Below are 15,476 nucleotides of genomic sequence, written 5' to 3'. Positions count from 1 at the left end.
GGCGGCCACGTGGGCCCCTTCCGCCCGCTCCCCACATCCTTTGTTCCCACCAGCCCTGGCTCAGGAAGCTCTTTCTGCGAGTCACCGCGAAGGGGCGGCCCAGGAGCTGGAGAAGCTATTTCCGTGCAATCCGGACGGGCGGCAGGCGCGGGAGGGGCGTGGAGGTGGAGGCAGCGCAGAAGGCCCTGTGTTTGCTTTTATTTCATCCAACAGAAGGTTCTATTTGTGGAAGCGAACAGACGCTGAGGATTAGAGCTGGGAGGGGGCAGGAAAAGGAAAAAAAAGCCACATCCACTACCACGCACAGGTCTTCCCCGGAACTACCGCGTGGGGGTGAATGACTGATTCTGGAATTTATCACCTGCCCTCTCACCCCCCTCCTCGGGCTGCAGGCGAGCTCCGGCGGCGCCCACGGCTCCATGCGGAGCTACCCGCCGCGGAGCAACGGCAAAATGCCCCAGGCGAAAGGTCTCCGAGGCCGGCGGTGGCGAGCGGCGGGCGCGGAGAACCCGCGGCGCGAGCCCGCCTCGTGCCCGCAGCTCATTGTGTTGCAGTGAATGAGGCGCGCGCACCAATCAGCGCTTCCGTCGCCCCTCGCGGCCCCGCCTCACCCGCCTACTTCCCCGGGACCCTGACGTCACGGGAACTTTTCCTCCGCCCCCTCCTTCGGCTGCCAGCGCGGAGCCCGGGGCCTGCGGGCGGGCGCGCGCTCCTCCTGCCCAGCCCTGCCTGGGGGGCGTGTGCGCGCCCTGGGCGGCCCGGGACGCACCACCTGCGCCCGGGCGCGCGCCGCCCCGTGCAGCCCCAGCCCCCAGCCTCCGCTCCGCCTCCCCTCCCCCTGGTCCCCGCCCTCCGCTCCGGTGACTGCTACCCGGGCGGCGGGGCCAGAGTCGTCGCAGCCACCTCATTGCACAACCCGGCTTCCCAACTGTTTACACAGCCCGGCCTGTGAGTGTGTGTGTGTATACAGCGTGAGTCACCGGGAGGCGGAGGAGGTGGAGGAAAAGGAGAAGGAGGAGTGCACTGGCCGGGATCAGTGCGGCGCACACACTCACTCGCTCCAGTCACTCTCTCCGAGCGCGTCTCGCCAGATCGCACGCCCGCCCGGGAGCTCAGGAGCTCGCAGGGATCCCGGACGCCGCGGAAAAGTTTGCTCCGGCTCGTACTCGGAACTGCTTTAGGAAGTGCACTGGCTCCGCCGAGCCTGCGGAATTCCGACCTCGCGGCTCCGGACCCTGGGAACGCAGGCCGCCTCCGTCGCCGGGGCCGTCGACAACAATAGCGGCGGCCGCCCCCCAGGAGGCGCCCCGAGCCGGTGCTAGCCGGGGTCCTGGACCCTGAGCCTGTGTCCGACCTTCGGGCGCGCCGGCAGCGAGGTCCCTGCGTGCAAGGCAAGCGCCGAGGACCGGCTCCGGCATTGCCCCTGGCGGGGGCCGAGGAAGACTGTCTGCAAACTCCATCCAGCGGACTGGACGAAGTCTCGGCGCCGGTACCAAACCCGCAGCGTCTTCCCTCGCGGATCCCGGGACGTACAAAGCCGGGGCCGCCCCGGCCGGGGACGCAATGCGGGTCGGTCCCGTGCGCTTCGCCATGAGCAGTGCCTCGCAACCCCGCAGTCCAGCTCTGCTGCTCCCGGCCGCCCGGGGCACCCCGGCCAAGCGCCTGCTGGACGCGGACGACACGGCGGCCGTGGCGGCCAAATGCCCGCGCCTCTCCGAGTGCTCGAGCCCCCCGGACTACCTCAGCCCCCCCGGCTCGCCCTGTAGCCCGCAGCCCCCACCCGCCGCGCCGGGGGTTGGCGGAGGCTCCGGAAGCGTACCGGGGCCCAGCCGCATCGCGGACTACCTGCTGCTGCCCCTGGCCGAGCGCGAGCATGTGTCCCGGGCACTGTGCGTTCACACTGGCCGCGAGCTGCGCTGCAAGGTAGGCGTCCTGGGGTCGGGGCCGGGGTCGGGGCTGGGGTGATCAGCCGACGGACTTGGGGTCCCCCCCAAGAGCGCGCACAGCTCCGCCGACGCTTGAGTTCGGGGCGGGGTGGATGAAAGCGTGTCGAGGCTGGCCCTGGTGAGTGTGGCCCGTGGGGAGCCCGAAGGGTTTCCTGTGGAGAGGGGTCCAGGGGACTCTGCGGTCTGGAGGACCTGGCCAGCTCCGCAGCCCTCTCGAGTCCGTTTTCCTAGCGCATGGCGTCCGTGGAAGTTGTGGAGTGGAGATGGATCCCAGGGCAGTGCCATTTCCCTTCCCCTTCCCTCACCCCCCTGGAGGAGAAGGAGCGTGGAGCAGCTGGCGGCTGAGGCCGGGGCGGGGCGGGGGGGGGGTTCGCCAGCTCGGCTGTAGGTGGTGAAGGCCAGGTCTGGCTCCTGACCCGGCGATTCCCACTTGAACCGCCGTTGGGGTGGGAACCCCGCCCGCACTCGGAGCAGTCGGAGCAGTCCTAGGGAGACTTGCAGCAGAGGCTGGGAATTTGGCCCGAGTAAAAATGTTGGAAAGCCCACAAGCTGAGGAGCTTTTGCTTCCATTCACTGTTTCCGGGGCAGCGCCTTTTTTTTTTTTTTGGCGCAGAAGGGTTCCAATCCCGGAGGAGGAGGTGGAACCAACTCCTAGAAGCAGGATCCACCAGGTTGGTGGGGGGGACTACCCCACGACAGCACGCGTGGACGCAGCCCGCTCCCTGTCTTCGCTCTGAGAACCTGACTCAGGCACCCCAGAACCCCGGGCTGCTCTTTTCCATCCCTGGAGTTAAAGTTGCTCCTGGGTTTCCCGAAACTCACCTGACACCCCACAAACTCCCCCTGGGTTTGCTGCTGCCACCTACTGTCTACCCATGTGAAATTTCAAGTGTACGCTCCAGCCCAGTTTGCCTCTGTGTGTGTGTGTGGGGGGGGGGCTTCTTTTTTCTTTGGGAACTGGGGCGGGCACTGTCGCTGAGAGCTGTTTGGGGAGACCTGGGCAGGGCAGGAGCAGGGAACAGCAGAGAGATCTTTCCAGTTGGTGCCAGAGCTGCCACCTCGGAGGTGGGGTGGATCTAGTCATTGTGCAATCCCTTCCAGTTCCTGTGAGCAGATAATAGCTGAATCCAGATGGTGACAGCCCGTGTGTCACCATTTCCAGTTGAGGCTAGGATATGAGTAACTGGACTGAACAAAGGCCCTTAAAGAGACCAGCCACCTCCTCTGGGGAGATGCACTCTGTTCAGGGGGCAGGGTGTGTCCCTTGGCCAGTGTGGGGATACCCAGATGAAAAAGCCCATTCACAGGAACCCATTCTCAGGACCCTCCCCTCCTGGGAGAGTGGAACTCGGGCTGCTGACACCTGAGTCACAACTGTAGGCAGGTTGCTTAAGTCTGCGCTGTCACAGTCTCCTTCCAAGTCATCTGTTCCTTCTGACTAATGATAGTTAGGCATGTTCTGTGGCCTCTGCTTCCCCTTGGAGGCTGCAGAGTCACCACATTCTGTGCCTCCCCTGTGACCAGCCCTGCGGGTGTGCAGGAGACACATGCATGCTTGGGGACTGCCCTTGAACCCCTGGAGGTGCTGCGGTGCCTGCCACTCATCCTCTAAAATATGGAGGGGGCACAGAGCAGGAATTTTGGGGACTCTTCCCATGGAAGACAGAAGCATACAGGGAAGATGGCCCTTTAAGCCACCCACATAGATGGATCGACCCGTGGGGGGTGTGCCTGGCTTCCATGCAGCTAAGGCTGCATAGGCTGAGGCAGCGAGGGCACGGGAATGAATGAACGGAGCCTGCTGTCATTCAGAGCCCAGAGGCTGAGAGTCAGCCAGTTCTTCAGGGCCTTGCAGGCAGCACCTGCTTTTCTAGCCCCCTAAACAGGTTGCCTTCTCTCTCCAGGTATTCCCCATTAAACACTACCAGGATAAAATCAGGCCGTATATCCAGCTGCCTTCGCACAGTAACATCACTGGGATCATGGAGGTGATCCTGGGGGAGACCAAGGCCTATGTCTTCTTTGAGAAGGACTTTGGGGACATGCACTCCTACGTGCGAAGCCGGAAGAGGCTGCGGGAAGAGGAGGCCGCTCGGCTGTTCAAGCAGATCGTCTCAGCTGTTGCGCACTGCCACCAGTCTGCCATCGTGCTGGGGGACCTGAAGCTGAGGAAGTTTGTCTTCTCCACAGAGGAGAGGTGAGTGGCCACCACAGCTCCTCTCGTGGCCTTCTGGAACCAAAACATGGGTGCAGGGCACGCAGTTGGCCGTTGCTACGGCGGCTCCCGGAGTTAGCATCCGGAAGTCCTGCTCTTGAGAAGTCACCACCAAGGTTGGTCTATTCTGTACTGTCTTGAGGGGATCCTGGGGACCCTCCATGCTTCTGTGGCTTCTTGTGGACAGGATGCCCTTCCCACGTGCACCCCTGGATGGGAAAGGTCATTCCCATTGCCAGAAAGGTCAGCTCTGTGTGGAGATGTGAACTTGGCCTTTAACGGTGGGACTGACCTGGGACTCGGAGGAATGTCGTGAGGCCTGGATGGTGACAGCTGGTTGGGTGCCTCACATTTGCAGAGTTCTGCCTCCACACAGCAGTGCGCCTGTGTCTCAGGCTAGGTGCCCTCTGCTTTCTCCACTTTGTCTGGTGACTTCTTAGATATCTTGTTGGCCACATCTTCAGAAAATAGCCACATTGAATAGTAAACAGAAGTTGGCTACAGTTGATTGCTAAATATAGATCATGGCTTACCTCATAAAGGGCAAGATGAGATGGTAAGAGAATAACGAGACGTTAAGATTCAAAGTGGAGGCTTCAGACAGGAAAATGCAGGAAGCCACACGAGATAGGCCGTACCTGACTTTAAGATGCAGATGTGTCTTGTGGAAAGACTGACAGCAGCAGCGCTCTAGAATTTCAGAGGCAGGGGGCAGGTGTTAGGTATTCCCGCGGGGCTTATTCCACCCCAACACTTTTACCTTTAACTCCAAAACACCCTGCAAAGTACAGGCTTAATTGCCATTGTGTGACTCTGTGTCTGACCTTGAAGTAATGATTGAAACATACTGATTAGCAAAGAAAAGCAAACTGTGCAATGAAGAAGTGTCCAGTTTCTGGAACTGTGTTCCTTCAGTAAGTACATCGATGCGTTTTTCTGAAACATGCCTTCCACACCTCTCGACCAGCTTTTGAAATGTGCATTGCACAGGCCGGTGTCACGTACTGCTTTGGCAACCCGGGGGTTAAGCAATGGCAGGCTGACAGGTGCGGGGTTTAGTGCTCCAGCAGCCAATCAGGGGCGGCCAGTGTGCGTTGAGTCATATTTTCCGTTTTCAGAACCAATGGGTATTTTACATAACGACAGGGAGGTCATGGTGAGGACACACTGAAGTTAGCACATGTGTGCTACACTCCAGGGAAGGGGAAGGCAGGAAGGACAAAAAAAACCACCCAGACCTTTTAGAGGAAAAGGAATTGACCCATCAGCTCCTGCCAACTGTGTGCCTTTTACTGCACAGCAAGTGGCTTCCAGAAGCAGAGCTGCTGCCGAGAAGCGAGGCAAGGGGAGGCCATGTGAACCTCCTGGCCTGGCTGCAGCTCTGGGGGCTCTGGAAACCTGCGTGGCCGGCTCTGAATGCGGAGACTCTGAGTCACCTGCAGCTCATGAGGGATAAGGGAGCCTGTGACTAAAGAATTTTCAGAGCATAGTTGTCATCAGCACAGAGCCCTCCCCAGGGCACACACACTTGGGCATTCATGTGCCATGCCACGGGGCATGTGTGCTTGGGTGGAAGTTTTGCAGTCTCCTGCCTGTCCAGGCTAAGTGTACTTAGCAGTTGAACACCCGGGTAATTAATTGGCATCCCTTGTAGCTTGCCCCTCCTGGGACCGAGGTGCCTCGAGTGTGTGTGTGTGTGTGTGTGTGTGTGTGTGTGTGTGTGTGTGTCAGTGTGGGTAGAGTGCTAGTGACCTGCGCACACTAACAGTGACCTCAGGCTCTGTGCTCTGTAATGTAAAGCATGTGTCCAAGCGGCCGTAGCACTCACTATCCCGGGAACAGGTCGCCCCTGTCCTCTTTGTTCCCTGACAGCTTTTGTGGAAAATGTCAGCATTCATAGGGGCTGGGGGTTTAGCTCAGTGGCATAAGCGCCTGCCTTGCAAGCAGGTGGTCGTGAGTTCGATCCCCGGTACCGATAAAAAGGAAAAAGACAAAAAAAAAAAAAAGAAAATGTCAGCATTCTCAGGAGGCAAGCTCCAGATTTGCAGTATGAACTTGGCCAGTCATGTAACCTGAGGGGTTTCTCACAAGCCTGAGCATCATGACTACTTTTGGGACTCTACATCACACCCTCACCCCAGGCGCTCTCTAGGTCCTCTGAGCCACTCAGTGCAGTCAATACTGGTGTGTGAAATTGAGTTACTGGAGAAGGGATAAATGGCATTCTTGACCCTGACCCTGACCCTGCTGTGAGTGCCTCTGGGCGCTGGCTTCGGGGGTGTTACTTGTGTTCTGTGGGACTGGGGATTGAGCCCAGGGCCTCCTCCAGCCGAGGCAAACACTCTGCCCCTGAGCCATGGTCTTGCTCAGTTGTCCAGGCTGGGCTTCGAGATAGCTGGGATGCAGGTGGGGGCCACCGCCTCACCATCCTGAGATCTGGTCTGGATGTAACAGCCCGATTCTTCTCTTCTGCAGAACCCAGCTCCGACTGGAAAGCCTGGAAGATACACACATAATCAAGGGCGAAGATGATGCTTTGTCAGACAAACACGGCTGCCCGGCCTACGTGAGCCCCGAGATTCTCAACACCACGGGGACCTACTCTGGGAAGGCCGCGGACGTTTGGAGCCTGGGCGTGATGCTCTACACCCTCTTGGTGGGGCGATACCCCTTCCATGACTCAGACCCTAGTGCCCTTTTCTCCAAAATCCGCCGGGGACAGTTCTGCATTCCCGACCACATCTCCCCCAAAGCTAGGTGCCTCATTCGCAACCTCCTGAGACGAGAGCCTTCCGAGAGACTCACTGCTCCCGAGATCCTACTCCATCCCTGGTTCTCGTCTGCCTTGGAACCTGGGTACATTGACTCAGAAATGGGAACTTCAGACCAGATTGTTCCAGAGTACCGGGAGGACAGTGACATTAGTTCCTTCTTTTGCTAATCCCAGAAACCTCAGAAACCTCACAATTCTCACACATGGCATTTGCATTTCTGAAGACAGGCAGGCCTGCCAGCGTGGTGCTGCCCAGAGAGATGCCCGCTTCCCGACGGCTGCTGCAGGGCTCTGCGTGGCACTCTCTTTGTGGTTGGGATGAGTGACTTGGTCCAAGCGGAATCCACTCTGCCTGGGCGTGCCGTGGCGCTGTTCCCCTTCTTAAACTGTCACCAGCTCTCCCTTGGCCGGATTTGAGGCTTCTGCAAGTCTTGAAGTTGGCAGAGAATGTGGGCAACCCACCCTGTGTTCAGATGTCACGAATGCCGGTCTGAGCAGGAAAGGAAGCAGATTGCACAGTGGTATTTTGGGCAGCAACTATTTTAACAGGATGACAAATAACTCAGGCCAATAAACTTGCCATCTCCAGACTCATCTTTGGTAGCTGGACCTGCTACCTCGGTTTCTCTAATCGGAAAGTTCTTGTGGTTTAACACTCACCTTTACTGCACACTCATCTTTACCAATGCCTCTGCTCCACTGTGGGAGCAGCCTGAGGAGCTCAGGAGTCTGCCTCAGCCCAAACTGCGCCCTGCCGAGACACCTATGCAATAGTGCCTCCCCGCCCTGGGTCCTGGCCCAGCTAGCCGGGAAACCGCCGACAGAGATGAACTGGCTGCTTTGGAATCCTGAGCTCAATTTGTTCCTTAAGACTAATTCAATGACTTGAGAGGGTCAGCTTTTTGTGCTCCCTTTGAATTCACTGGCATTTGGTCCTGTTCTTTCTTTCCCTGAGACATCTTAAGTGGGGCATTTTGTCTGGGAGGAAATGGGGAAGGAGACTTCTCATCCCTGTCTCTCAGGAGCAAGCGTAATCCGGGCTCTCAGGAGACCCTCAGGCTGACTTACATGCGGCACGGTGGTCCTGTGGCCGCATGGCCAAGCTGGCTGCATGTGCACAGCCGAGGTTTGCACGACGTGCTGTGGTTTGTGAGGATATCTGCACAGTTGGCTTCTGGGGGGCGTGGCGAGCCCCAGATACCCCCAGTCACTTTGGACTTGGCAAATCATCTGACCTGACCGCTCCCCCCGGCTCCTCCCCACCCCCCCAGCTGCTTTGGCAGTGTGCATCTGGCTTCGATCCAGTGCTTCCAGACCGAAAACCCACTCCCTGCAAAGGCAGAGCTTCATGGGGAGACTGCAGCTTGCATCGGAAACCGACGGGCAGTGCTGAGATAGGGTGGTTAAACGGGTAAACGGAACACACTGTGTTCTGAGAAATGGCACAAAACCAGGCAGGCGTCTCTAAGGGCTACGCCTCGGCAGACTACTGCCCGCGCTGAGAATGCCGTGTATACCTCACGTGCCGTGTGCTCTGTACAGACCTTTACCTTTTCTACCGGTGTCTGACGTGTTGTCGCGTGTGGCTCCAGGCGTGTTCGGTGTCTGTGTCTGTGTCTGTCTGATAACCTGCGTGTGTAAAGCCACGTGAAATGTGAACGAAGTCGGCGATAGTGCCGCGTAGAATCATGGGACTTGGGGCGAGGGACGGGCTGTGTCCCCTCACGGCTCGTGGTTGTTGACTCTTGTATCTGTGATACATTACCCAGCCGGAGCGTCTGGGCTGGCAGGGCTCCTGCCAGGACAGTGAGAAACACTAGATCCTTCCGTGCGTGTGTGGTGGGCGGCGAGGCAGCTGCCGCCGCCTGTAGAGTTTTAATAAACCTTGTTTCGTACAGAGGTGTGGTGGCTTCTTTGGGGCTTGGAGCTCTGACAGATTTGAATGCAGCCCTCTCTGCACATCAGTGGGCAGGGGGAGCTCCTTTGCCTGGTGGGGACTGCGGCTGGCCTGAGTGGGGGGTGCTGGGAGGGGTTATCAAGGAGCCTGGGCTGTGAGATTCCTGGGTTTTACCCCCCCCCCCTTATTTTTGAGACAGGGTCTTACTGTGTGGTACAGGTTGGCCTTGGACTGCTCCTGCCTCAGCCTCCTGAGTGCTGGGGTACTGGGGTTACAGGTGTGTACTACCACACTTATTTTTTTTTTTTTTGAGACAAGGTCTCACCCTTTTGGATTTCAGTCCATGGAGCAGGAACCTTTGAGAATGTACCAAAAGTTAGAAACACTCAGGAATATCAAATGGAGTTTTGCTTCTTCCTGGAGGTTCAGGAACCTCTTAGGACCCTCTGCTGAGAGCCCAGCTTCCCATCAGGGTAAAAGAAGTGAACACAAGGAAACTCTGCCTAAGCAACGTTGATCTGAACCACAGAGATAGCCAGGTTCTCCGCTTCGTTATTCCTGTAGAATCTCTGCATGCACGAGGTCAGCCTGTTCTCAGGGAGTTCACAGGCAGCACCGGCGGTCAGCAGGGTGGAGCTTGGCCCTCCCTCCTGCCCTGTACAGCCCTGCTGACACCTGTGCCCTTTGTAACCACAGGGACAGTTTCTAACCTAAATCTAGAAATCAGACTGAGCATAGTCATGGCCCTGGGTTCTTGTGGAGCCTCGGCGGGACCCAGGCAAAACAGCCTGTGACCTCCTGATGGGCCTTGTGTGGGGCAGAAGGGCTGCACCTCTGGGACCGGACCTCAGACAGATGCTCCAGGGTGAGTGTTGTGCACTGGGCCGGGATCCCTGTGCTCAGAGCAGCTGGGCAGAACTCGGAACATGAATTTGAATACTTTGGACTCCGTGGAACTCTGGATTTCAAAACACTCTGCAAGCAATTAGGGTTACGACACTGCTGTGTCCTGTTGTCACATGAACCGAGAGGACAGCAGCTGAGCCAGGACGGGGGAGACACGCAGTGTCATGGCCCTGGGAAGTCCACTCCTCCCGAGGCTGGGCGCGCCCAGGGCGGCTGAGACCACTGGTCACAGCTGGGGGGACAGAGCCCAGCCCTTATTCTCTCTCAGGCTGGGCAAAGGCGGTGTTTGAGGAATCATTCGAGCAACACCTCAGGGTGCCGCCCAGGAGTTTTGTCTTCGAGTTTTTATTCACATTCTTCCCACAGGTTTGTCCTTTATGCGCAGGAGCCGGGTAGGCTAGGTCTAATGACTGTCCCCATTTCACAGTTGAGAAAACCAAGACTCAGCTGTCTTGCAGCCATCCAGGAACAAGCAGGTCAGAGCACAGATGTGGTCCTGGGTCTCCGGACTCCGAGTTGTGTTCTGTCAACATCCTCACGGTTTTCTCCTAAGGGTGACGAGCAAGTGACAAGCACAAATATGGAGCTTTGGCTCCATTATTGTCCTCAAAATTACCCAGTACATCAGTTGAAAGGGCAGACACATGACCCAAATGGAAGTCCAGTAGTCATTCAACAAACATTGACCATGTACCTACTCTGTGCCAGACATTGGTAGACTTCTGGGCAACAGATGACCGAGACCCAGCCCTATGGGGCTGGAAGAAAGCTCCATGAGGTGAGGGACCATGTTTCCCCCTGCTCCCCAGCGTCCAGCAAAGTGCCTACCATGTAGAGTGTCAGATGCCAGCACGGACAGGTGGGCAGGGGGGCGGCTGGTGGGTGGGTGAGTCATGGGGGGCATAGCATGTAGGGACAGGCAGGTGGCTGCATACTCTTCAGCCCAATCCTGTGCCTCCATTCAGAGACAAGACCACAGAGGTGGAGATCTCGAGACCAGAGGTCCAGCCCAAAGCCCTTCACCATCTCACTGTGTGAACAAGCAGTCTGCCTGCTTCCCGTTGGCTCATTTTCTGTGTGGTGGCATCAGGGATTGAATTCAGGGCCTTTGCACAGAGCTATTTCCCAAGGCTTTCTTATTTTTTATTTTGAGACAGGGTCTCACTAAACTGTCCAGACTGGCCTTGAATGTACAGTCCTGCCTCAACCTCTCAAGTGCTAAGGTTACAGGTGTGCACCATCATGCACAGTTCCTTTGCCTATATATAGTCTCCCTTGGTTTTTTGAAACAGAATCTCATGATGTAGCTTAGGTTGGCTTTGAACTCACTATGTAGCTCAGGCTGGCCTTCACCTTGTGGCGACCTTCCTGCCTCAGCCTCCTGAGTGCTGGGATCTCATGTTTGAGCTATCATGTTTGAGCTGCCGGGCTCAAGTGCTTCTTTGATCATCTGGGCTGCAGTCATCTTGTGGGGTGATATCTTGAGGGGTGACGGCTCAGCCCAAAGTCACACAGCACGCCTTCACTTAGCATGCAGGCTTCTGGCCCCCGTGTCAGAGCCGGGAGGGAGCCGTGGACCCGGCCAAGTCCTCAGTGCCCATGGCATCCTGGAAGGGAAGAGGCGCGTTACCGAGGATGAAGCCTTGAGAAGTCTTCGGCTTGGCCGCAGCACCACACCAGTGTTGGTTTCTTCACTGTGACAATGCAGGCACCACGTTAGAAGAGGCGGTGGAGGAGGCAAAGGTGCTGTCCTTGTACCTCAGCACTTCCTGTGAGGCCGAGGCTGATCCAGAATAAAACCTCATCATACTGGATGAGCTGGGCACAGCAGCGCACGCCTGTGGTCCAGGAAGCTGCCTCGGCACTGCAGGCTGGAGCCCCACCTGGACACTCAGTGACTTGGGCTGCAGCTGGCCCCCCCAAGCTTTCAACCCCCGGGGCCTCAGGTGCCCTCTGCCCGGACACAGTGTCTGAGGACTCACCTTGCAGCCCCTGCCTGTGGGCTAGGATGTGCTTTGGGGTCCCCATTCTGTACCCTCTCAGCCGAGCCTGGCTTGAGGAGGATGGGGCTGAGCCCCCTAGGGCTGCTGGACCCCAATGCTAATTCAGGAGCTCGGTGGATTCTGGGTTCCCTGGGCTTGGCACATTTGCCCCTTCTTTTTCTTTTCCACCCTGAAGACCAAACCCAAGGCCTTGGCACTGCGTTCCATCCCCAGCCCCTCAGATCCTTTTCATCTTTGAGGAAGGAGGCTTACGAAGTGGCCAGGCTGGGCTTGAACTTGTGATGGTCCTGCACCAGCTCCCCTGGTAGCTGGAATCACAGTGTGTGCAGCTCCACCCGCCACCAAGTTGCAATGTCACCAGACGGTGACTTTCTGCTCCGTCAGGTGCAGGCAGCAATGGGGGCCTGGCAGGCTTTGACTGTAGGTGGGGTGGTGACCCAGGGAACTGTCTGGGGCGGCGGAGTCAGAGCCCATTGTCCTTGACGCCCACCCCTCCCTCTCGCTCTTTCTCTGCTATTTAGTGAGTGGTGGGCGTCAGTGGTGGCCACGGTCACTGAACCTGGGCTCAGCCTGCCAGCGCCCCATGGCCTGGCTTCTGTTTGGCCACTAGCACCTTTCGGAGCAGCAGGGGACTTGAACCCCCTCTCCCAAGTGCCATCCTGATCCCATCAGGGGAGCAGAGACCCAAAGAATCAGCACACCACTAGTTTCTGCTGAGGCGGAGGCCCCGTGCCAGCCAGCAGGCTGACAGAGAGGCTGGACAGAGGCTGGGGATCACAGAGGCCCAGGGTCTGAAGCATGGCTCTGGGGTGAGGCACTGATCCGCCTTAGCTCAGCTGCTTTACCTATGAAATTCATACAGTAGTAAGAAAGCAAGCTTCTGCAATGTTTCCACGTGCCTGACTGTGTAGAAAGTACTCAGTAGATGTTGGCTCTCTACAGCTCAGAGACTATCAAAAGGCTGATAATTTCAGCACTCAAGAGGCTGAGGCAGGAGAGTCACTTGAGCCCAGCCTAGGCAATGTAGTGGTAGCATGTCTTAATTTGTTTACTTGTTGAAACAAGGTCTCATTATGCAGTTCAGGCTGATCTTGAACTCACTGTGTAGCCCATGCTGGCTTTGAACTCTTAGGGATCCTCCTGCCTCAGCCTCCCAAGAGTACTGGGATTACAGGTATTCACCACCATACTCAGCAGTGATATCACATTTTGGTAAAAACAAATAAGAATCAAAAAAGAAAGAGGGAAGAAAATGGTGCTGAACAGTACCTCCCATGGGTGGGTGTGGGTGGGGTCTAGGAGGGCAGTGGCTTCCTTTCCTCAGGGATGTGAGGGGCTTGTGTTCCCAGGCAGCTCCTGGGCGGCTGCTGCTGGCCCCTGGGCCACTGATGGAGCAGCCACAGAGTGGCCAGACTGCCCAGGCTGGCCTCAGCCTCCCAGCTCAGCCTCCTAGAGGGCAGGGATTATAGGCCTGCGCCAGCAGGTGTGACTCAGAGAGAAGGCGCTTACATTTCAGTTAAAATCAGCTGATTCCTGAAAACAGGTCTGATTTGGGGAAGCTGGGAGGAGCACGTGGAGAGGAGCTGATGTTACCGTGAGGCCGTCCCTGAGAGAGTCCATCATCTCCTGCTGGCCTGGAAGGACACTGCTGCCCCATCCACACCGGGCCAGGACCAGGGCAGCTTCACCATTGCGCTGACAGAGCCTTGCACCCCTGCTGTCCTCTTGCCTGGCACTGCCCAGCCCACTCGGCTCCCAGCCTGCTGAGGCCTCCCAGGCACCACAGTCCTGCAGTGTGCAGGGCGTGGCGGGCCGAGCACCTGGACACCAGGAAGGGGCTCCTCAACAACACGAGGTCGTGTCACCCGGGGGCCCGGCCATCCTCTTGCGGGGACAGCAGGAACCCACAGCGCCTGGAGGGGCGCCCAGACTGGAGGTGCAGAGGGGCTGGTTTTCAGAGGTGCAGCTGCCCAGGGCTGACATCTGGGTTTGAGTTCTAGGCTTGCCCCTCCCTAGACTGATTCTGGCGAATCATCTCTCATCTCGTCTCCCAGTGCCCGTTTCTGGCACAGTGCAGGCCCTGGCGGTCACGGCCCGGTGGAGCTGCGGCGAGCAATGAAGGAGCTCCGGCGCGGCAGGCCCTGCGCATGCCCCTGGCGCACGGTGGGTGCCCGCGCAGGCTGCACCGCCTGGCGCGGATCTGAGCACCGATCTGAGCACGGATCTGCTGCTCCAGGGCCCGCGGAAAACAGGCTTCCCTCCAGCGCGCGCTAAATTGCTCAGTGTTCACGCACAGCTCCCCAACGACTGGCCCGCGATGCATCTGGGGGTGATCTGCGTTCTGTCTTTGCTTCTTCATTTTAGGGCCTCATGCACTGGATAATGTTTTCAATCTTAGTTTGAGACAAAGTCACACTAAACTGCCCAGGCTGGGCTTGAACCAGAAATCTTCCCGTTCAGCCTCCCACATGGCTGGGACGGCGGGCGGGACCGCCATGCCCAGCAAGGGCAGTGTTTTCCACACTGTGTTCCCAGGACCCCCAGGTGCTCACAGCTGCTGTGTGGCCTCCTGGGGACAGCAGGGGATACTGGAGCAAGCAGCCAGCTCCCTCTGCTCCCTCCCACGTGCAGGGCTCTTCTGCGATTAGTTTTATTATTTCTTTGTGCAGTACCGGGAATCAGACCCAGGGCCCCACACTGGTGAATCACAGTACTCTTTCCCTGAGCCCCATCCCTACCCAGCCTCTCTGATTTTTATGCTTACTGTGGAGCTTTATGGGAAATTTTTATTTGTAGGCAGATTTTTGGAGCTGAAAAACACATAAAAATGGTTGATATCCAAACTTTGGTCCCGGACCCCTGTAGACGAGGCCATGGTGGAGGTCAGGGTGCAGATCCCTGGGACCCCATGACTGACTGAATCAGACCTCTCCTCCAGGCAGGCACGGATTTTGTTTTTGTTTGTGTATTTTGCAATGCTGAGGCTTGGACCCCAGGACCTTCTGCTGAACTATGTCTCCAGCCCTTTTTATAATTTTATTTTGAGACAAGATCTCACTAAGCTACTGAGTCACCCAGGCTGGGCTTGACTTGCAATCCTGCTGCTTCAGCCTCCCAATGTGCTGGGGTCACAGACGTGCACCCCACCCACCCCGCAGGCTGTGGTCTAAAAATCAGTTTTATGGGGATTTCCATTCACATTAACATTTGAGAAACATGCATCATAGTATTTCACGGTGGTGAGATCGAGGCCTTGCCAAAGAGGTGGGTGGTTCAGGGTCTCCTCGGCGACGTTGGAGGGGCTGAGGCGAAAGGTTTGTTCCCTCCTAGAGTGGTCGGAGCCGCCAGGCCATTGCCATGGAACCCTCAGGTGGGGCAGCTGTGTTCTAGCACACCTCTCTCTTACAGTTCCGGAACCCAGAAGAGCCTCGGCTGGCCAGGGTGTGGCCTGTCCACCGATGTCCTCTCCCTGGTCAGCACTCGGGGGCCTGGTTTAGAAGGCGCCTGTTGCCTTGGGACCTCTCAGTCACTTCCTAATCACCCGGTACCCAAACTCCATGACATGGGGATTGGAGTTTTACCCATTTTCTTTCTCTCCAGCCCAGGGGGAGTCACACCACAACCCCATCCTCTTTGCGAAAGTTTTAACTCTGACCCAGGGTCTCCAGAGTCGCCTTGACTGGCCTCACTGTTTCAAATCTCCTGCCTCAGCCTCCCAAGCAGCTAGGACTGTAGG

General features: G+C 57.5%; 1 protein-coding gene across 1 annotated transcript; it reads left to right on the top strand.

The window, feature by feature from the left end:
* The first annotated feature begins 944 nt into the window (after nucleotides 1-944).
* Nucleotides 945-8,831, top strand: Trib1 (tribbles pseudokinase 1). Its single transcript, XM_013149924.3, has 3 exons — nucleotides 945-1,923; nucleotides 3,851-4,143; nucleotides 6,637-8,831. The coding sequence occupies exons 1-3, from the start codon at nucleotides 1,564-1,566 to the stop codon at nucleotides 7,100-7,102; spliced, it is 1,119 nt and encodes a 372-aa protein (XP_013005378.2). The 5' UTR covers nucleotides 945-1,563; the 3' UTR covers nucleotides 7,103-8,831.
* Nucleotides 8,832-15,476: the final 6,645 nt, after the last annotated feature.

This window comes from Cavia porcellus, unplaced genomic scaffold (assembly GCF_034190915.1).
Source record: "Cavia porcellus strain 051 isolate PalLab524CR breed Dunkin Hartley unplaced genomic scaffold, mCavPor4.1 scaffold_19, whole genome shotgun sequence".
Lineage (NCBI taxonomy): Eukaryota > Metazoa > Chordata > Mammalia > Rodentia > Caviidae > Cavia > Cavia porcellus.
This window is presented reverse-complemented; position numbering and strand designations above follow the sequence as displayed.

Excerpts from the sequence above, each read along its gene's own strand:
- Trib1 (XM_013149924.3), top strand. The coding sequence starts at position 1,564 with ATGCGGGTCGGTCCCGTGCGCTTCGCCATGAGCAGTGCCTCGCAACCC. Across the intron at positions 1,924-3,850 it reads GCCGCGAGCTGCGCTGCAAG|GTATTCCCCATTAAACACTA; the intron begins GTAGGCGTCCTG and ends TTCTCTCTCCAG. Across the intron at positions 4,144-6,636 it reads GTCTTCTCCACAGAGGAGAG|AACCCAGCTCCGACTGGAAA; the intron begins GTGAGTGGCCAC and ends TCTCTTCTGCAG.